The following is a 22773-nucleotide window of genomic DNA, read 5'->3' as shown; positions in this document are numbered from 1 at the left end:
TTTAATCGCACGGTAATAACAGTCTTAATTCATGGTATCATTTAATCCATACATGATTTATCAAAACATCTATCAAAATCATCTATGCAAACATCTTTCAGAAGGGGATGGGGTAAGCAGTGAGGGATTTGGGGCGATCAGCAGAGGCGCTGTTTTGGTGTGCACCACCAGTCCCTGTCCTGCCCACCCCAGCCATGTCCCACAGTCTCTCAGATGCCTGATGAAGTGTGCAGCCAAGGGAACATGGAGGAGACCTGACCCCTGTGAGCAGCCACTGCTATTATGTACAAGTGAGGACATAATGAGGCATCCATGCTGAAGCACGACACATAGGCCACAGCGGGCTGGACTATCTCAAGCCTGGACCAGGTGATCCTCCTGGTCTTTCCAACTTTCCCATGTACTGAATTCAGGAAGCATGTTGAGTAGGGTGTGAGTGTGTGTGTTGTATGCACACGTGTGTTCATGCTTGTGTGTCAGTCAGGTGGAATGGACCAAAAAGTGCTTAATGAGATCAAATTACATCTTTTACACACACGCACACACACACACACACACAGTTAATGTGATGCCCATGCAAGCAAATACCCGGATGTGAAGGTATGCGGGCCGAACCCCCTCTTCCAGTAGCTCTCAGGCGGGTGTCATTGGTTAAGGCTGATGGGCAGAACATTAGCACTTTGATATTGCACATCTGTCGGCAGTGACACAAGCCAACGCTCTCCTGCAGAACCATCATATTTAAAACGGTTCCAGTGAGTACTTAGCAGAAAGATTAGAGCAGGCCTTGTAGAGACAGACTCCTTTTTACTCTTGGACACATGCGTTTATTCATTTACTCTTCTTCATTCGCTCAACCCCCTCTCTCTCTCTCTCTCTCTCTCTCTCTCTCTCTCTCTCTCTCTCTCTCTCTCTGTACTCTTTCTTCTTTCTCCATCTTTCTTTCTAACCCACCCCCACCCTCTCCCCAATCCCACCCCTGAACCAAATCGTCCCTAATGGTCTTCAGTTCGAGGAAAGTGAATGAATTACCAGCAAAAGGAAAAGACAGGACTCAGCTAGAGTGCCATGAATGAAAAATTACCCCTTTGTTCCTTCGCATCAACTGCATGCCTAATGAAATCAAAATCAGATTGCATAATCAAGTGTAGGCCCTCCACTCAGCAAAGGCCCATGACGAGGCCGCAACCTTCTCCCTCTCCCTCTCGAGTGGAAATAACCGTTATTTCATCTAGGCCAGAGATAGTGCCTGTGTGAAAACCAGATGATGTGCGGCAGTATGGGTTGCCAGTAGCAAAGAGTGACAACTGAAAGAAAGAAAGAAAAATCCCTAACATTCAGTGTGGTTACTCTTTACATTAGGGGGCCTACTCAAGTGCCTCATAAAGTTTTTACGACACATACACAACACAGTTATAAGTAAACTACAGATACCTATGAGTGCTTATATAAATAACTCTAGACTTACATCTAGCATTCCTGAAAATATTTATAACCGAATTACATAGTTATGAAATAAAATCAGTGATAATAGACCTCTAAATAAAGCATAACTGAAGGTTTTTTTATTTCCTGGAATTTAAATGCATCTTATAAAATATCAAAACTTGAAAAATTAGCCAGGTCAAATCTGAAAAGTCCACATGTGGAAATAAATGTTCAAGCTCAGTTTACAGCATTCACTGTGAACAAAAGTCTGAAAATAAAACCAGCTAAAAATACTGCTGTATGCTATCTGCCTTAGGACATTTCTGTTCCCCTTACCTAGAAACAGTGTCCATTTCTTTAGGCAAAGCACAGTCCAGATGTGCAGACCATTTCAGGTCTAAACAGCATCACCCATCTCCTCTACGGTCAGGTGAAGGTTAATCATTAGTCAACTCCGCAACACCTCCCAACCCATGAGCCTTTTCCGCAAGCTCTCTACCAAGCCTAGACACATTACAGCCCGTTCTCCTCCTCTTTTTGACTAATTATCCCACCTGGCTATTGCACCCGGACATTGGACTCGATCCAGAGTACTGCAATTCCCAGAAGTCACTGTAGTGCTGTCTTTAATGGCAAAAAAGCAATTAGCCTGGACTAAGCCACGCCAAGGTCTGGACACGTCTGCTCCCAAAGAGGCCACGCCAGACTGCGGAACGCCAACAGGACAGATCATCTCATTTTTATTAATTACTCAATCTTAAACCACTAAATCTAATTACACCTTGGCCTTACCTCGACTCAGTTAGATCTCGTGAGGGGTAGTGAGTCAAACATGCATTTCTACATGGCTCACTAATTGAAAAAAAACTTGCTTAGGCAGAATGTGTTATTTTTGAATGTGAATGACATTTCACATTCATACATAGATTTCAGCAAAATGTTCTCTTCGATTTTACAAAAGTGATCTAATATTTAACTTAATTTGTGCAAAGAATATGTGAATTATAGAATCTCCATTATTGAGCCAGACATCGCAAAAAAAAAAAAACACGATATTTTTGCATCTTAAGGACTGATATGAGACTTAATTTTATATCACCATACAATAATCCACGTCACCATAAGGTTACAATATACCTTTATATAGAAATATTAAAGATTTGATAATATAATTAGGACATTCATAAATGTTGCATTTTACATTTGCAACTGTGAGCTTTACTATTGGTCTTTGCAACGATTCTTATTTAGAGCCTCTGTATACGCTTGCCCACCCACCGGTAGAGCCGATGCCAAGCTGCATCGTACTTCTGTCCTTGGTTAAACCGTTGGCCTTGGGACTAGCGCTTGGAGCCACCGTCGCCACCGCTCTGGGAGGCCTCTTCCCCGGCACCTTCACTGTCGTCCGCAACAAATCGATCTCTTTACCGTGGACATTCTGCATATAATCCTGGAACACCCAAAGAAGAACGAATGCAGATTCAGTTTTTGCAGGTTTTTTGCAGGTCTTCTAGAGAGGGAGACATTTTATGCACACCAAATGTGCCAAAAATGTATCAAAAAATATAAAACAAAGTTGAGAACATTTTACATTTTTAAGAAATTAATGATTTTAGACATCTGTATAAACTGAAATTCGGCAGGGGTAGGGTAGAAACCTGGTTTCTAAATGACCAGATGCAAAGAGTTCCCAAAGATCCTTCATAATACACATGTAGCCTGACCCATTATTCTATGCGCCACCATGGTGACTGTGGTTGCCTTTTTAGACAACCGCTTCAGCCAGCTCCCTGCAGATGGAACGCCTATATCAAATGCCTGGATTCACAAACAAGCCCACACGGTTAACTTCACCTGCATCTCTGCTTCTGCAGATCTGCAGAATTAGCGGTAATGATCACAAATGGGCTCATTCCCATTTAAATCCGGCCATTCCATTTGGATGGGAGTTTGCACAACCCAAATGGGGTAAGCCAAGGTGAAAATCGCCCCAATCAGCACAAAAAAAGGCATGTGGAGATTTTGGCCTTGGAAGCCTCCCACTGACTCTTCTGCGTTTTTACTGCGCACCATAAAGCACTAATTTCTTCAAAAGCTTCACTGCTAATTACCCAGTGAGCGCTCTCATTTCACTTTATTGCAGGAATTAACAGCCAGTTCGAGGCGCAGAAAGCTATTAAGATGTGTGATTAAGCCATATTCAATTAGTTTCTACAAACAATTTAATTGATGTAGCAGACAGAATTAACAGAAGGGGATTGTGGGATGGCTCTGCTGGCTACAATGCAAAATTAAACAGATTCTCTCTCTCTTTCTCCATCTCTAGCTCTCTCCATCTATCTATCTCCTTCTCTCTCTCAGCATCCTCACTGCAGTTAAATGGTGTGAGTAACTCATGGAAGTTATGAGATGCAAGGCCACAGGTGTCTTGTCACTAATAGCTCCAGCACTAAAAGTAACGGTGATGAGGCCAAAAGTTGCCTAGCATCTACACCACATTGTTGCAGTGCACACGAGAGCCATAATTATGTGGGCTGTTCTACGCACCTCTCTGATTTTAGAGAGTGAGACAAGATTCATTTTCCACAAAGGGTACCTGGGTAAGAGCATCTCTGACCCAAGTATAGCTGTATGGATAAAAAACATATATTGTCATTACACTGCTACATAATGTGACTGACATGCCTCACAATACATTAAAACACACTGCTGAACACTCAATCCTTCAGGGTTAAATTACAGGCCTGCATTGTTTCAACAAAAGATATGTTTGACTGCATCATGTGAACGTTCTGATTAATAAAAATGCCCACACAATACTTATTTGGAATGTCTGTGATTGTTCAAGTCTGCACAACTTGCAATAAAAACTGCACTGTTAGATACATCAGTATCAAAAATGCTGATATTGCAAAAACAACAAAAGATCCAATGACCATTTTCATCTTTCCTATATCAAGGTCAGCTGCACAGGGGAACTGATCCCTGACCAGCAACATGGCCCAAATACACACAGAGAGAAGACAACATAGGAATAAGACGAGCCAGAGATACAGCACGGTCGATAATGACAGGGAGCAGGGGCCCACTGAGATAGTTTAAGACCGATGAAGAGTGTGGGGTGGAGGTGGTGAGGTTTCTGACAGAGACGAATGCTCTGAGCACATCAGGCCGCACCGGACCCGCTGAGACTGCCATGAGAAACACTCGCTGCCGTGGCAACAGGGGCAGGGGCGGCCCATCTGGCCATCATCCTGCGGCTTGCCGTCTGGGTGTTCCGTTGCCATGACGGCGATTAGCGCCACTGCCGCCATGCTGCCACACAACGTTATCGTGGTGTCACCATGTTGTGAAATTGGGGTCTGGCTGTTTTTCCACAGCTCCACATATCATTTAATCCCACTACATCACTCTGTACAATTTTGCAGACATGCATGAACAGGACATCCAACCAAAGCCCCTTACATATCTGACATGAAATCAGAGCCAAGTTCACATGCACATCACAAACACATGAATAAAAAACGGGGGAAGGGGTACTCCAGTCAGATACACCACTCATTGCTTCTAACCAACAGTTCCTTTTTGTGGTCAGAGTCATGAGTTAGAAGTGCACCTGAACAAACAATACCACCATGTCAGTCAGATTCATGTTGTCACTCACATGCAAACTGGGATGGTAGGTGAGGAGGCCGTTATCGCACAATGTGACATACTTCTTTTTCCACTCTTTATTCAGCGATTTGCCACTCCTTTTCAGCAGAATACCCTGCAAAATGGAAAACAAAAAAGGATAAAAAGAGAAATTTAAATCCTTCACTTGTACACGAGTAGGTGGAGCACTGTTGCTGGTATTTCTGACTATTGTAATTTAAGCCAATTAATACCTGAAGAAAAACATTTTATTTAGTACTGTGTTACCCAAACATATACAGGATGCTCGCATATATGCATATGTTGAAAATATCCATTTCATTTGCTTTCTTCGAACCATATGCAACTCCAGTGTCTACGGACCCCGGCTCTCCCACCTCAGACTTCCACCCTGACTCTTCAAGGCCAGACTTCCACCCCAATTCTCCCACCCTGGCTCTCTGAGCCTGGTCTCGACACCCTCACTGGGCCGCGATGAGAGAGGAGCCTAAATCCTATTAGTGTGGAAGCCCCCTGCGTATGCACAGGCCTGCAGCGCCGGTGAACTCCAGAAGACCCTGGTCAGGCTGGGATTATCCTGTGCGATCCGGGGGTGCTTCAAAGCGTGGCCGCAGCGTCCCCTGGCCCTCTCCTGCCGCTAGAGCCTGCAGCACTGATTGTTCCCTTATCTCCTCAAACCCATCCAGGGCAAACAATGCAAGGGCCCAAGCCAGAGGGGGCCAAACATGACAGGCCATGGAAAAGAGAGAGAGAGTTTGTGTGTGTGTGTGTGTGTGTGTGTGTGTGTGTGTGTGTGCACGTGCGCATGTGAGGGGGGTCTGCTACTTAATCAGGGGATTAGGGCAGATTTCATGTGCTATTTACCACTTCAAGTAAGGGATTTGTGCATGTGTGCTTGTATGTGTGTGAATGGCAACTTGGCTGTTTTAACAGGCCAATCCTCTTCCTGGAGGGCAGGGGGGTGTCATTCCTGGGAGTGGCCCATTAGAAGATGACCCTGGGTCAACTGGGCATTAGGCTGTTTACCCAACAATCCACACTAATCCTGACTTCATACTTACACTGGTCTCCCGTCTGCCATCTTCCTGCAGTAAAATGCTCTAATTACACACATCTGATGCTAAATACAGTCAACCAATGTCAGTCTAGAACACTTACACCTATAATACCTTCTCTCACTTCACATTTTGGAAAGGCTGCTCCAGACTTGCCCTTTCTCACAATTTCTCATAGTGAATGCCTAAATATGAGCCACATTCATTTCTTTGGCATTGAGCAAGGCCCATTTTTACTGGTTCATTCAGAACTGAATTTGACAATGGTCTTCACTCAGGCAGGTGTTGCTTTAATCTTTTAAATTAAGTTGGCTCTCAATATCACACTTCCTGTGAATCATGTTGCACAGCACCGCACAGATCATGATGCATCGTCTTTCAAAAATCATGCAACAGTTCAAATGCAGGACATCGGGAATGCAAGACAGAAGAGAAGGAGTGACCTCTGGGCAGCTATGCCGCTGCGGAACAGAATGGACGAGATTGCAACTTGTTTGACTGAATGGGACCAGCTGCTCCATTTAGACTCCACCAAAGTGTTCAGGATGACATTTACTACCAGAAGCCCATATCCTCAGCAGCAGGGTTAGGGTTTGCCCAAAGTTTACATGCACTTAGAGATATGGTTCAGCTTGAAAGCAGGAGCGTTGCATTTAACATCAATTTAATGGGACTTGTCAGTATGTCTCTATTGGTTTTTGAATCAAATAAAAGAAATGTCTTTCAGGAGGACTATAGCGAGTATGGTGTATTCTTATTGAGTGCTCTCGGATCTATACCCACACCAATAAAATCACAGCCCACAGTCCAACAAAGAAATCAATGCTAAAACTGAAAAACCAAGATTGTACAGCATGTGGTGCATCAATAATTGCACAATTAGAACACATGTTAATCCAATTTTTTGACCTGGAAAGGAGGCCCTCAGCAATACTCATCTTCTTAACCTCGGCTGTTATATGAGGATTTCACTCAATTTGTTTTGCCTTCAGTCCAGTGCAGAAACGCATTCCTTTTTGCTATTCAGGAACAATACATGAATACATGTAATGAAGACTTATATCATGTAAACAAAGGGGGGTATTATTAAACCCATGTCCTTCTCTGTCAAGGTCCACTGACTGCACAAAAAAACAATCACTTCCCCATGGTAAGCAGAGAAGGGGGGGGGGGAGACATGATGGGTAGAGGATATACTAAAGATGGGTAGACCCTTTTCCGCTTATAGCCCAAATAAAAGTGTCTATATCCTGTCACCAGGATGGCCCCAACACCAGTGACCTGGGGGCTGGTGGTGGTGGAGGTCACCGACAGTGAGAGGATGGGGTGGGGGGAAGAAAAGAGGGAAAGGAGAGGGGAGGAGAAGGAAGAAAAGGAGAAGAGAGAGAAGGAAGGACAGGAGGGGTCTTACTGCTGATAAGCACAATAGCTCAGTGTTGACAGGCTCTCTGCTCTACCCCTCGCTTTGTTGGCCTGTTTACCATTTTTACAGACTGGGTGGGGCAGGGTTGGGGGGTAGTAGCCCACACTGTGTAATTTGCCCAGTGGGAGGCAATTATACTCCCATTGGCACTTTGATCTTGCCGATTGTGCATGTGACTGGCTGGCCAATCAGCTCCATTCAAAGGTATCCCACCATGGTCACCTTCCTTCATCTACTCCACACATTCACACAGTTTACAATGACACTTCTTAAGAAGGATTATCTTGAAAGACTGAGTGTAATTGATATACAGCATGTGTGTGGTGTGGTGTGTTTATGTGTGTGTGTGTGTGTGTGTGTGTGTGTGTGTGTGTGTGTGTGTGTGTGTGTGTGTGTGTGTGCGTGCTCGTATTTGTGCATGTATGTGTGTGGGGGGAGGTGGAGGGGGGGGTTATATGTTTTCAAGGTTGTAACAGTGGAAAGAGATCTGACTGTTTCAATTGTATCCTCCTGTTATATGACAGGATGACTATGACATTGTAAACATGGTGGGAATTAATTACACATTATTTTGGATGATGGTAATTAAGCATCAACTAACAATTAGATTATTATTATTATTATTATTATTATTATTATTATTATTATTAATAATAATAATAATAATAATAATATAATCATCATCATTATTATTAACAACAACAATAATAATAATAATAATAATAAACAACAACAACCACTACCAACAACAACCACCACCTCATTAAACATTCTAACACAAATTTTTCACACCTAGTACACTAGGAAAATAAAACAGGTGTAAAAAGAGAAAACATTTTAAAAATGATAAATCACTTAAGCAGGAGGTAATAACTAGATGTAAGAGGGATCCACTGCTCCATAGCTGGATGGACTAACCCCCTGCACTACTTCAACTCCTTTTAAACTTCTATCAAAATTTTTGCTGCATATGGCAGAAGAGCAGACAACAGAAATATCAGTAGCAAGAACGCGGTTATTGTAAAACCAATGGATCATAATAACCTATAATTAAAAATATAGTTCTGTTACTATACTCACATCATCGGCCTCGTTTACAAATACTCCTGAATGTTATGACATTGCTACATTCTAAGGGAGCACATTCCAGTAAAGGTGCTCCGTAAAAACGCAATCACGGCATCTTGCATTTGGCTGATGTACATGTTCACCGTTTTCTGTCGATAAACCGGTGGCAACTGTGTAGTTACTGTGGTGCTACTTTGGTAATGTTATTAACTTGACAATCTTATACTGCAGTGCCATCTAGTGACCATGACATGATCTCTAAATAGCAATTAACAAATGGGAGTCAGACGCACACACATCCTCCTTAGCACTGAGAACTAATCCTACAGTATCATACTTACCGGCATAATAAATGGGGTTATGGGAAGGCGCCTACCTGTTTGATGGGAATGGCTCTTCCACTGCCTATGCTGTCTGTTTTACATTCAGAGCTCTTTGCTTGCTCACTGGCTTTCCGTGACTGCAAAGAAACAAGACAACGAATCAGTTTGCAGAACAAACCATGCAGACAAGAGTGTGTGTGTGTGTGTGTGTGTGTGTGTGTGTGTGTGTGTGTGTGTGTGTGTGTGTGTGTGTGTGTGAGAGAGAGTGTAAAGTGAATTATGATCTTAATTGTACGTGTGCGTGCGTGCGTGTGTGTGTGTGCGTTGTAGGGTTGGGGGGTAAAGGGGAAAAATAACTTTACAATAAATAAAAAGATAAATAAATAAAATAAATAAAATAATAGTAATAAAAATACTAAAAGAACTTCTCAAGAGGCCCCAAAAAAAAAGCACAAGCCAAACAGCGCAACAGACAGCAGTACACAGAGCGTGCAATATATAAATATATATACACAAACTGAACAAGGGCAGACCAGCACACAAACACACAAAGAACAAAATCCCCCACACAGGCTGGACCGGTAAGCACACACAAAAGTCGCGACTCAACCCATAAAACCTTCTTTGAACACTGGCACCTTTTGATGACCTCACATGAATGACTGTGAGGCATTACCAACCACATAGCCATTAGTCAAAACTAATGGACTCTCAGATTAAGACACCATGGGCAAGAAACCACCATCATGTAGGAATGGAAGGAAAAAGACAAGTTAATACAGCAGAAAACAAAGCAAAAATTGACCATTCCATGGGTTCCTCAGTGGAGTCTACCTGCAAATAACACTCATGATATCCTGCAAGCCTTGAAAAAAGACAAGAAAACTGAAAAGGGAGTTAGGGTTAAAAATTCCAAAAGAAGCATTTAAAATGTAGAGCAATCAGACTTGGAAAGGCGGGGGGCAGTTAGGGGCAGTTGTGAGCTGGTCAGATCCCTGCATCCCCAAGAGACTCCACCACAAACAGGAAGAAGACTGGAAAAGAAGCAAGTTAATACAGCATATCAAAAATAGCAGCATATAAATATCCCCAACCCACTATAAATTAACAAACAAGTTAATTTACAACAAACTGAATAAAATGAAGAAAAAAAGTGAAAATCTAAAGGGGAAAAAATTTGAAAAAAAGGCACACACCACACGTGCGCGCGCACACACCACACACACACACACACACACACACACACACACACACACACACACACACACACAGTGTTATCAAACATACACGCACCACATTATGAATCTGCACTCACACATCAGACAGCTTAAGGTCACTCAAAGTGAGATGGAGACTCACTCGCCAAAGGAGAATAGAGGGAAAGTTTCAAACAGACACAGTGCCGTGAATTTATTTTTCAACATTTTATTTCTCTTTTATATATACTGTATATACAGACACCATACAAATCAAGTCACAGGTTCACTTGGAAAGAATCAGCAAGCTGAACCACATGTTGCAGTTCTGACGGAGGACAACAGAGGCGCTGTTTTAGAGATCTCATATATCTATAGAATATACTTTCTATTGAATACCATTGTAAATAAATTTCAATACAAGATATACGGCAGTCTATGTTTGTCCATTATATTCCCATGATCATAAAAATGTCTCTGTAACAGTTTTTCTTTCCACAGCTTCATGAGCAAACAATTAATAAATAAACAAATAAAAACCAACAAAGAATTTTTTAAAAATTGTACTGTGGAACAAACACTACATTCAACAAGTCAGTGCAAACCATGATTTCCAGATTCTTTTTGCTACCCCTGGGATAACGAGAGGCTATCATCTCCCCATGCTCGCCTATGTTTATGAAGGCCTTCATAAAATATTTCACAGTTCACCTCAAGAGACCCTGCTGGCAGTGCCAGGGGCATGGCGGTACCAAGGTCAACAAAACACGGCAGCTTTACGTAGGTGACGTCGCGGGACGCCGGCTGGCGTACGTGAGGATTTGTTGGCGACACAGGCATATCATTGAGCGGACGAGCTATGGAGCCATCGTGGGCACATAACTTCGGACCAAGTGCTCGGCTGTTATGCCACGGCGTCCCGTGTCATTTCGCAAAGGCTGCGGCCTTGTTGATTGAGGCTCTAGCAAGTCCCTTGCTCTTGGGAGGGCCGTATTCAAAGCTCTTGAGGAGGAGTGTGAAGAATCTCACCTAGCTCCTCCCACTCACCTAGGGTTGACCTATGCTTACCTCCTTTCTCATGTATATTTTAACAAGAATAGACAAAGAAAATGAAACCAGGTCAAATCAAGAGAAAAAAGCAACAGAAATCAGGGAAGAAAGGGGTACGAAACAAATAAAGTATCTTGGCACATCTTTAGAGTCCTTGCTTGTGGCAGAAAGGCAGTGTGATGTCATGTCAGAGTTCAGTCCTTGGGTGTGATTAAAAATTGTCCAGGGGAACAGGGGCTGTAGGGTTCATGAGAAAGGAAAGGGGTTTCGCCGTCCGGAGCAGTTGGATATGGGGCAAAGTTTACCTCGAGGAGTCCAATGACAAAATCATTTAAATGTAACTAGCGTTATTTAAGTTTGTGGAATTGTTTTTGTTTGTATTGTTTTGCATTTTTTGTTGTTCCCCCCTCCCAACAGTCAAAACCTTCAATATGGCTGGCATGGGACATGCACGATGCCATGGCGCATTACCCATAGTGCTGTGGGGACAGACAGAGAAGGGGCCAGGAACTAGGGGTAAAGCAGCATGCTTAGCGTGGCTTGTGTGTATTTGTGTGTGTGCACGTATGTGTACATGTCTGTCTGTGTGTGTGTGTGTGTGTGTGTGTGTGTGTGTGTATGAGAGACAGAGAGAAAAAGTGTGTGTATGCGCATGTATGTGCATGCGCGTGAGTGCGTGTGTGAGCATTTTGGACTGTGGGAGCCCCAGTGCTTATGACTCCTCGAGCTCTAGCTGCGAACGCCCTGTGAACTCTGCCATTACGCCGACAAGGGCTCCTCTAATTCATGAGAAGCTGGAGAGCCCTTTTTGTTGAAGAAAGGTTGGAAACAGATGAGCAAATCTGCAAATATCGACAGAAACAGTTCAACACTTTGGTGATGGGACACACACATAGCTTTGTTTACTTTTAAACTCAAGACGGGGGCTGGGGGGTGATGGAGAAGGTGCCATGAACAGTTGAGATAGTGAGATGAGAGGGAGGGTGAAAAACAAGTACTAGCTGTGAAATGACAAAAAGACAGAAAAAGAAAAAATGAAAAGAGAGCCCTTTCGCTCTCCCTCTGCTTTCACACACAAATTACAGCTCAACGAGACTAACAATGTAGTAGCTGACAGCACATCATACCAGCAGAAAATGACCTGGCGCGGTTCCTTAAGTACCATGGAAGCACTGTGTGACTATTGGTTTGCTGTCCTCTGCTGACATCTAGTGGCACGACACGCACACAACACACACGCAAAAACGTACACACGCAGGGGTGTAGAAGGAACGGAAGTGACACCGTTGACTGGCCAGGCTTATGACAGTGACATGCGGCTTCTCTCTAAATCATAGTACTGCCGTCTCATGCTCAGAAGCTACCTAGAAAGCGACGCCAATTTAGAGTGGTCATTCTCCAGAAATGATAGCAAACTCAATCCGCTTCTAGTAAATTAACCATAAAGTTGAGAAATAGGCCATTTCTTTACATGGTCAAATTTGTATAAACTTGACAGCAGCTGGAGCTACGTTCGTGCCCATTTAGTTTTAAGATCAGCCAAAACTGTTGCTAAAATACAGGCAAATGCAAACTGTAATACAATTTAAGCTAAAACAGGGCCAAACAGGATTTTTCATGAATTTGAAAGCACACAAGCATCAAGTAACTGGTGGAATATTGAATCTTGTGCCTTTTCAGACAACCTTCCTCATCTAAATAGTTTGGATGATGAAAAACAATATACTGAAGTTAGATAAATGATAATATACAGTTTTCAACAGCCATTTTGCTTGTTTTTCTTTCAATTTTTTTTAAATACAAAAGTACTCTAGACTGTAAGGCCACTCTTTTAAGTGCAGCTGTGAAAGAACAGCAAACAGAAGACCTCAAAACAAACAAACACAAAACAACGAAGGAAAAGCTGTGTAAAGTAATGAATGAACAGGTAGTATGACAGGTTGGTTGGTCTTCCCTATTTAAGCCCACAGCCAAGACCCATGGGGTTAATACACGGGCGAGCGATCCGGCCCATGGCATCCAATGGCCTGTGACACCAAGGACAGTGGTGTTGGTGGAGCCAGTGGGTCAGCGGGGTCAACTTCTGTCATGCCATTCTGGCACTCCTCAGCGTGTCTTCTCCAGTCGGGTGGACTCTTGTGTCATTTAAGGTTGAGGGAGACCCTGCAGCACTCTTTTTGTCTTGGTTTTCTCTTCTTCTGTGGCTCTGCCCACACCTCCTCCCCTCCCACACCTCTACCCTCCCCCGAGTCGAGTTCGTTGCTCCTCAGAAGGTCATTAGTTGGAACTCTCGCTCGTTCTGCCACTCGGGCACCCAGACGGGGTACGTAGCATGCCTCTGCTCCATCATGCGCATCAGCAGCGGCTCATGGCCCACATGGGCGGGGCTAGACACTACCTAGCAGGGAGGGAGGGAGAAAATAGCACAGGGGAGCTAGCACAACAGCCGCCAATCATCCTCCAGGGGTCTTCTGATTGGAGGAGCGAGGGTGTGTGGGGCAGGACGTAGGGAGTGGGACCTGATGACCAGAAAAGGGCCTGAACTGGGTGAAAGACTTGCAGCTGTGGGCTGAATGGACCAGGGTGGTCTTGATTGGTTAGGTTGGAGTATGGGGGTGGTGCTAGTAAAGTGTGTGTAGCTCTGCCCCTGTCTCTTGCTCCAGCAGACAGCCACGCTAGGCGAACGTCTGTTAAAGTGAGAAGAGAAGGGGGAGGGGCTTGGGGTTTGTTGGTTGATGCAGTGACAGAAGGGAGGGCAAAGTGAAAGATGAACAGATGCTCTCATAAAAGAGGAACTGGGGAGCAACATGCATATTTCAAAGAGATTAAAAAGCTAGGATCTCTTTGCTTGGTGTAAAGCTTGAAAATTTACATTAGAAAAATGAGCTCCAGAGAAGGGAAGATAAAAAGAAAAAGTGTTTATGATGTAAAATTTAAATATTTGCCCTTTTCCTAGTTGACATAATCAGTTCTAGCCTTTCATTATTCATTACAATGTTTCATTATGGAAAGCTTGCAGGTGGACAGAGGAGGGCTTTGGTAAGACTGAGCTCAGCTGCTCCCTCTGGTGGTCAGAAGCTGATATAACGCCACCTGCGTAGATGGGCGTGCCTGGAGAAGAGTCCTCTAACTGCAGATCTAGGGACAGCCTCCCTGCCATCACCAGCTTATTTAAACCACTCAATTCAAAGGGGGGAGAGTTGTGCGAAGACCTGCAGCTAGTGGGCGCTCCCTCGCTGTCTCTCTCTCTCTCTCAGTAGTGCGAGTGCGCAGTGCTGTGCATCAGCTGCCGCATACTTACTGTGAAGATGTTGGAGCGGCGCTTGGACTGCTTGCGGATGGGCGTGGGCGTGTTGGAGGCAGCAATCGTCTCGATGCGCATCTCCCGCTGGCTTATGCTGGGGGTGGAGGGGACGGAGGAGGAGTAGTCACTGAATGCGCCACCTCCGTTAGCCGTCTGGGGAGGAGGGTGGGTGACAGAGAGGGAGAGAGAGAGGGGGAGGGAGAGAGAGAGAGAGAGACAGAGAGGGAGAGAGAGAGGGAGAGAGGGAGAGAGAGAGAAAGAGAGAGAGAGAGAGATGGAAAATGACAATGGCAGAGAAAGAAGCCAAAAGCATGCATGAGTGGGAGATCAAATATGAAGAGAAACAGATTGTAGAAACAGATTCAGAAAAAAGAGAATGACAGAAAGAAAGAAAGAAAGAGAGAGAGAGAGAGAGAGAGAGAGAGGACATGCAGATTCATATGTAAGATCAAAAAGCAGTGCTACCTGGAGAGAGGCTGGAGGATCTTTCTGGGCTGTGACACACCTGTGACACGCAGATATCTGTGGCACCACTATAAACACTACACTCACTACACTGGAAGCACATGGGTTTGGAAAAACTGTGATTTCAGCTCTCAGAATGCACCACCATCACGAAGCACTGACACCAGCCTTCAGTTAAAGTACTGAGAGTACAGAGCTGTCTAGATCCGTTTGAAATACTGATAATTCAAAGCCGTATAAATCCACCTAAAGTACTGAGAATATAGAGCTATTTAGTTACTGACAATATTTTTTCATACATTTTAATCACTTGGCAGACACTCTTATTCAGAACTCTCTGCTCTACCAGGTGAGGTACAGGAGTAGAGGAGAAATATAGGGGCTCAGGGGTCAGAGGTCAGGCGAAGCTAGTCTCACCTGGTTGATGTGTACAGAAGGGATGGCCGCAGCAGGCACGGACGTGTGGCTGGGGGAGTTGGGCAAAGACTTGCATGGCCCAATGGCTAACTGCTGCTTCTTCCTCAGTGCCACAACCTTCTGGGCAACTGTGAACACACCCACCCGCACCCACACCCACACACCCACACACACCCACACACGTACACAAGGGACATCACTGTGATGTGAAAGAAAATATGCTGTTTGCCTTTTTATGATTTCTTGATGTATGTGTTCATTATTGTATGTTCAGCTCATTTTCTGTGGAGAGGGGATCTCAGGGATAGAGTTTGGAATGTTAAATATAAGAATTTTTCAGTGTTGTACTACAAAAATTATTTGAGTTGCAAATAATCTGTTAACTATGGGATTTTGTATTTAATCAGAAATATAACAGTATTTTTGTGCTGATCTGGAATCAGCTACCTCTAGGTAGTAGTAATTAGTAAGGACAGTAATGGGGAGACTCAATAAATCATTAAATCGTTATTAATTATTACAGATATGGTCTTTGAAATACTGAAATTGCAGAAGGTTACCATATGCAAATGAGCCATTTTACAAATTTTTATTGTAAAAACATCTCGACCAATCTCAGCCATTCCACATGAGTGCTCTGTGGGAGGTCTGATGAATCATGGCATTTACATGAGCCAACAAAATAATCATTTCAGTCAAAGTAATGCAAAGATGAATTCTGAGACTGCATCATGAAGTAATATAACGGCAGTATTTATGTCCAACATACAACACAGTCCTTCATTACAATATGACAGAATTGGCACTAATGAGCCTCAGGTGGGGAACAGCTATGATAAATCCAGCCACCAGGGGGCGAGCTAACCTCAAACGTCACTACTTTAATTTGACTACTCAGTATAATGCACAGTGCAGCACATAACCAGCAAGGCCTCTTGAGCAGCAGCTGATTCTCCAACCTAATGGGTAGTGTTTGCTGTAAATAACCATTAACAGCTATGAGAACTGTCAATGACAAAAGCAAAATGTGGTGACCAGCCAATTGTTGGCTCTCGCGGGGGAGATGTAGGCAGCTCTCTGCTCCGTGCAGTTATATAAATGACACATTCAAGCCTCCTTCCATGCCGCCCTCATTACACAAGACCCTCCACTGCAAGCTCATTTATCACTGAGAAGCAGTGTCCTGCCGCTGTCCACAGATTATGGCGGAATTACATCTTTAAGGACAGAAAGGTAGATGAAAAGAGAGGCGGAGCAAGTGGTGGGATAAGCAACTTTAAAAATACTGCAGACAGGTGAGAGAAAAATGTTGCTTTTGCAGTACCAGCGTGTAGAGATGGTAGAACAAGTGCACAAAGTAAGAAAGCAGTGAGAGACAGAGACAGAGTATGAGACAGAGGGAGACAAAATACGGATGCCTGTGGATGTGGATAGAGACGAAGAGACAAAAGTGACCATCATTCTGAGAGTCGAGGTTGCAGTGTGCCTGAATGCTCAGGAGCAGCAAACAGGCAACAAATTCATCTCACTCTTTTAATTATTTCAAACACAGCCCAAGGAGGCAATTAAGAGCAGAGAGGGCAGTCCACCTGCCCACTCACCCAGTCACCACCGTCCTGGCGTTGGGCGGCATGTGGAGAAGAGTGCCGAGAGGAGCCAGACAAGCTCAGAGCATGACAGACGTGCAGTCAAGCAGAGCAATAAAAAAAAAAATCAGCAACTTTCCTTCCCAGCTAATATAAAATTTGGGCCCCTGAGTATGGAGTACCACTCTAGGATCTGTTTTTTTTCTGGCTATTAAATCAAATGACTAAGGATGGCCAAACTGATCCAGGTTCAGTGCTTTTATTCTCGAAGAAAAGAGCAGGTAGCCAGGCTCTGATTACTAAACGTAGCTGGGTTTACAGTATGCCATCACATGGCAGTATTAGATCACTAATATACAAACCCAATATGACTGTCCATGGAGAGACAATGAGATAGTAACAGAAGGAGCAGTATGTTGGTATTATGAGTAGTCAAACAGAGCACATGAAGGAGGACACAGCCGATGCTTATTAAGTCCAAATTCACATTCTAAAGCTCTGCAGTCCAAGGAAAGTAGTGGTGCCTGCCAGAGCTTAACCAAGTGCTCGAAGCAGCACTCCAAAAGGACAGTGCAGTCCCAAGCCCAAACCTGAGCCTGTGAGATGGACAGGAAAAGAGCAGCGTCTCACCATCTTGGAAGACTCTCTCCACATTGAGGCCGTAAGTGGAGCAGGTCTCGTAGTATGTGCAGCGCTTCAGGTCATTGGACAGCTTGCGTGCGCGAGCGTCGTCAATCACTCGCGGGTTTGTGGCACTGATGGCATCTTGAGGGGAACAGACAGCATGTAAGTTTTTCTCCATCATTGCGTCGCTGCTTGAACACTTCAGTGCACTTGCTTGAAACTGATTTCCTATATCCTAAACTGTGATAAGGAGATAATCATAGGACAACTGCAATAAAAATCTTAACTTTACTAATTTGTAATTGTAATGAATTGTAATTGGTAATTGGAATGAATTTTAATTGTAATAAGGAAAGTAACTTCAGCCTTGTTAGTTAAAAAAAGAAGAAAAAAAGGTGAAATTTTGATGAAGCAATTGCCCAAAGGCAGGCAATGTTAGCTTCATCCCATGTGCTGCACAATCTAAAGGGCAAAAGCGCCTTCATTCAGCACCTCAATCTAAGATGAGGGCAGTTCTCAGCTCTCTCAAACATTGCTTCGGTGCAATTTGCACTTTATTTATCATTTTGAAGGGTGCGAGTAATATTTAAAAACTTCTACAATAGAACATAAAAGTTAAGACGTTTCCAGAAAGTACACTCAAACTTTTGCCTGGGAGTATGCATCTCTGCCACCAGAAGCCAGAGGCCAAATATCCTTGTACAGAGTAATATGACTTAAAAATAAAAAAAATAGACGTTACGCAGCCTGACAAGAGACCTGATGAAAATTAATTTATTACTGTCTTTCTGTCAGAGTAAAGCGCAAAAAGGGTGCTGGAGGACAATCCAGGGTGGAAGCTCATGTCTCTTTCATGTATTTTATTATGAAATACTTGCAAAAGTAAATGCTGAAAAACCTTTAGAGAAGTTTGCAAGTTGCTTACGCTATGCAAATAGTTTAATTTCATCATTGCTATCTACCCCAATCAGGGATACACACCATTGTGACTAGAATGGTAGTACAAAACAAAGGAAAGTAGAATTCATAGTATAATTCTGAGAACACTGGCTATAAGGTCTATAGAGTTTGTATGTAAGTAAGAAGAATTAGTGTTTGTCATGTAGTAACGAAAGACAGCTGGTGGTGTAATAATAATACTGAGAGCTGGAGGGTTGATGTTATAGGTGTTGAGGGAAAGACTGGTGGTGTTTTGAGATGCTGGAGTTTGACATGCTGTAATGAAGGACTAAAGTAGCTGAATCGTGACCCACCTTGCGTCCCCACCAGCACCATGGGCACCTCCGCTGTGTTCCTGTAGCTGGACAGCCGCAGGAAGTAGTTATAGACTGTCTGGAAGCTGATTTCATCCTCCAGGCTGAAGACGAACACCACCGCATCCACCCACGCAGCGAACTGAGCAAATACATGAACAAATGCAGTCTGAAACACTCACTAGCCACGATTTGTCTGGAGACATCCTTGAAAACATCCCTCCCTGGGTTAACCCCCTTCCAGTCAATTTATTCTGTCATTTTCTGCCACCGTCAACGATAGGCCCGTTTAAGAATCAACGTGCTGATGTCACTCACATTCATTTATTCATTTCGAGCCAGAGGATGTGATTAGTGTTTGGAGGACAGTGAGAAAGATAAGACTAATGTGATCGTGTGGACATATGAGCATGTTCCTCTCTGAAGGGGGAGATCGTTTTAGAAGTTAGATGCATTCCTCGTAGGCATCCATCGGTTCTCGGACAAGTTTGGAACCGATCCAGGCCCAAGGCTGAAGATTGATCCTGAACTTTCACCGCTGATCGCTGAGAGTCGATGAAGAGCTCTGCACTTTGCATTTTTTTGGCTTTAATTTTTCCAGTGTGACAGTTTATACACCTATGAATTCCTCTCATAGTGCAGGAGCACCATCTGTTTCACAGCGTGTTAAGCTGCTTCTACTCCTACATGATTCTCTACAGGATTCCCACGTCACCAAATGCATTCCAAGCTAAATTCATTTGCATAATGCTACCATAACAGAGGCGTGGCGTGGCCAGAAGAGGGAGTGTGAGTGTAATCAGCCTGGGGCGGTGCCAGGAGCAACCCCCACGGGAAGGCTTCTATCGCTGCCTTCCCGCCTGCTGTGCAAGAGTGCAGTTCGCAGCCCTGGAGGCCTCTAAGAGCGTCATCAGCTCGTAATTACAACAAGCTGTGGCAGGTCTGGAACGCTTGGGGGGGGGGGGGGTATGGGGCTGGGCCTCCCAGACAAAGAGAAAATAAGAGTCTGTGAGAGACAGCAGTCATCAGTCACTCGGCCACAGGAGCACTCCATGTTCCCTCCTCGCTGCTGACAGAGGGGTGTGCCAGTATGCTCATGCGATGGTGCTTACGCATCGCCACCTTTTTTGGGCAGGCCGGCTTTTTACAGAGAGCAATAATGCTGAGAGCGATTAGCGTTGTGCTGCATTAGAAGGCCGCAATGATCTTCCTGATGTCGCCACACAATAAGCTCCTTTCAACAAAATTCATGCCATTTTGTTCCCTCCACGCAGCTGACTCCTATCGGGTTGAGCATGAGTCATCAGCTTTCTCCGCAGCAGAGACAGGCTGGAACGATCAAGTCCGATACGCTTTGGAAGTTCGTGCCCTTCGGATCAGACTTCATATGTTAAAAGAAGCTCATAAATGTGGGGTGAGCTGGATCAGAAAGTTTTGAGGTGTTCTACATTTAATATACAGTGTACAATATGAATTCCCCAGAGGAACTGCCATGTTATAATCACATGAACTGTTGGAAGGAGAGCACCTATCCATTTTAAGATGACCTTATCACTGCAGTGATTTTGGGAGAATCACCCCAGATATGGCAGACATGCGGATAGGCAGCAAGACAGTGAGTTAATGTTTTGTAGCCATACCTGAAGTTCAGGAGGTCCTCCCTCATCTCGTATCAGCAGGAGATAGCTCTGTCCATCCACCACCATTTCCTTTTTAAAGCGGCCTCCTGTGAGAGAGCAAAAATGGTCCTGGTCGATGAGCAGCAGGTCACACAGAGCTGCTGGGCTACTTGTGTCTCTCAAGCTGAGCTATGAGGACAAAACATGGCAAATGGAAAGGAACATAAAAAGGAAGGACAAAAGCCTGCAAAAGCTCTCTCCTGAAGACAAAATCACAGTCCAGCAACTTCCATTTAACCTGCAGACATTTCAACTCACATAAGTACTCGGCCCACTTAAACAGACATTTGCCAAAGTAACATCATATCCATATTACAGTGCTACACCTCTGCCGGGGTACACATAAAATATAACATAAGTACAGAGATGAATGAAAGGAAACAATTAGTGGAGCATGCCAAACAAACAAACAAGCAAACAAACAAAAAAAAACCTTGTACCAGTGGATAGTTTTGCATATCTTGCAGTGAGGAATGTTTAAAAAAAATTAAAGAAATTTTATTTCTTTAATTGGGAAGTTTAAAAACAATTATTCTTTGAAAGATACAAAATAACATGCAAACATCACTTTTTTTTGCATACCTCATCTACTTTGCACTAAGCGAACTTTTTTTCATTTTGCCTGCTGTCATCCATTCTGATCCAATTCTGCCCTCGGAGAGCCTATCAGGTTATGGATATTGACCTCTGAGGGCAGAACTGGATCAGAATGGGTAACAACAGGTAAAATGAAAAAAGTGAATTTATTCCAGTCACTGCTGGCCTGGGCCATGCCCAAGAGAATATGAGATGTTAGCAGCCCTGATTTTCTTTCCCTCTCATCAACAGATGTCTCTCCACCCCCACCCCCCCGCCCCGCTTTGTGAGCCACTAGCTATAAAAGCTGATAGAACAGGAGGGCCTGTGGGAATACCTTGAATTAAAGGTTTTCCCATATCAGAAGAATGTGAATAAGATGCGTCTGTGGTTAAAGCAAAGCACAAACAACATAAATGTGCTAGCACCAGTGAGAGAAATAGGAACATGCTAAAAAATGAAGGGTCCTTAAAAGTATGGAGAAGTTTAACTATAAGGTAAGAGGAGACTATAAATTTTGTATATAGTGGAAGCACAGTCTTTTTACCCAGATATAGCATAGAATAAAGAATAGCCTAGCAAAGAATAATCAGACAAAATGTTATAAGGACCTACTACCTGTGCTGGCATTAGCTGAAATGTGCTAAATACTTCATTGCAACTAAATGAAGCAAATACATTTATAAATATCACCTTTTGACAACGTGTTTAAAGGTTGTGTGGGATTTTGGGATGCTTGTGATTCTTGGTAGTATGTGAGACATGAATGCAGTCCAGGGTCTTCAAAGACTCGGGTTTCACCTGAGTGTAGTGAACATTGCTTCATCAACCAAAAATTCCTGCTTTTATCCATTCAATTTCCTGACAGAGAGGTGCTTTTTGACATCTAAAAAAGACTAGATCGATTGACTATACCATTGTGATACTAAAGGACATCTGAGAAAATGCCTTGGAAGAATCTTTTTCTGGTCAAACCAGAAACAGACTGCAGCCAGAACTTGGGTGAGCACCCCAATCAGCAATTGCACCAGAAACAATGGACAGTTTAAAATGATGTCACCACTTTCTGCAATGGAATCATGTTCTCTCAGAGCTCAGTGGCAATGCTGGGTCAGTCTCAGCACTGTTCATCAAGAAGATCCAATCACATTGTTGAAGTTTCCCAGATGAAAATCCAACCAATCCACTAATATTCCAGAAATGTAACTGCTCAGAAGGGGTCTTTGATCATGTGCAGAGCACACTAGATTTGGGCTCTGACACAGGCACAGTCAGTGGGCAATTTATAACGGGCAAATGCCAAATTGCTCTTTAAGGACCCTTAAAGTAAGAGGAAACTGAACAGAAAAGCTATTCTTACAATGATGGCTGTGATGGTACCTTTAAGATTCCTAACTGAAGATTATATAAGGTATAAACTGAAAGTGTAAAGTAAGCTAAAATATATAATACTAAAATAAAACATTTCACTAACATTATTAAGGTATAAAGAGTGGGACTAAAAAGGACTGGATGATTAAATGCTGGTTTTTGAACAATGAAATTCTTTTGTTGTTCATTAATAGCAGTTTCATATAATTGCTGTCTAAACTACTGAGCACAGAGTGTCTTAACAGATAGCAGATAATTATCATCTAGTTGAGAGGGCAAGTCTCAACATGCCATCAGTGAC

The 22773-nt window shown here is 43.5% G+C and overlaps 1 protein-coding gene across 2 annotated transcripts in view; it reads right to left on the bottom strand.

The window, feature by feature from the left end:
* The window catches only part of agap3 (ArfGAP with GTPase domain, ankyrin repeat and PH domain 3), a 115354-nt gene that overhangs the window by 31869 nt on the left and 60712 nt on the right, over positions 1-22773 (bottom strand). For both annotated transcript variants that reach the window (XM_035530598.1, XM_027020292.2), the window contains exons 4-11: positions 20487-20572; positions 18847-18988; positions 17600-17734; positions 15384-15511; positions 14499-14654; positions 9005-9088; positions 5093-5197; positions 2707-2878 (exon numbers count right to left, since the gene is read on the bottom strand). In XM_035530598.1, the coding sequence (XP_035386491.1) occupies positions 2707-2878; positions 5093-5197; positions 9005-9088; positions 14499-14654; positions 15384-15511; positions 17600-17734; positions 18847-18988; positions 20487-20572 (1008 nt within the window). The remainder of the gene's footprint in view (positions 1-2706; positions 2879-5092; positions 5198-9004; positions 9089-14498; positions 14655-15383; positions 15512-17599; positions 17735-18846; positions 18989-20486; positions 20573-22773) is intronic.

The sequence above is a fragment of the Electrophorus electricus genome, chromosome 10 (assembly GCF_013358815.1).
Source record: "Electrophorus electricus isolate fEleEle1 chromosome 10, fEleEle1.pri, whole genome shotgun sequence".
Taxonomy (NCBI): domain Eukaryota; kingdom Metazoa; phylum Chordata; class Actinopteri; order Gymnotiformes; family Gymnotidae; genus Electrophorus; species Electrophorus electricus.
Note: the sequence above shows the minus strand (reverse complement) of the source record. Positions and strands in the feature narration are given on the sequence as shown.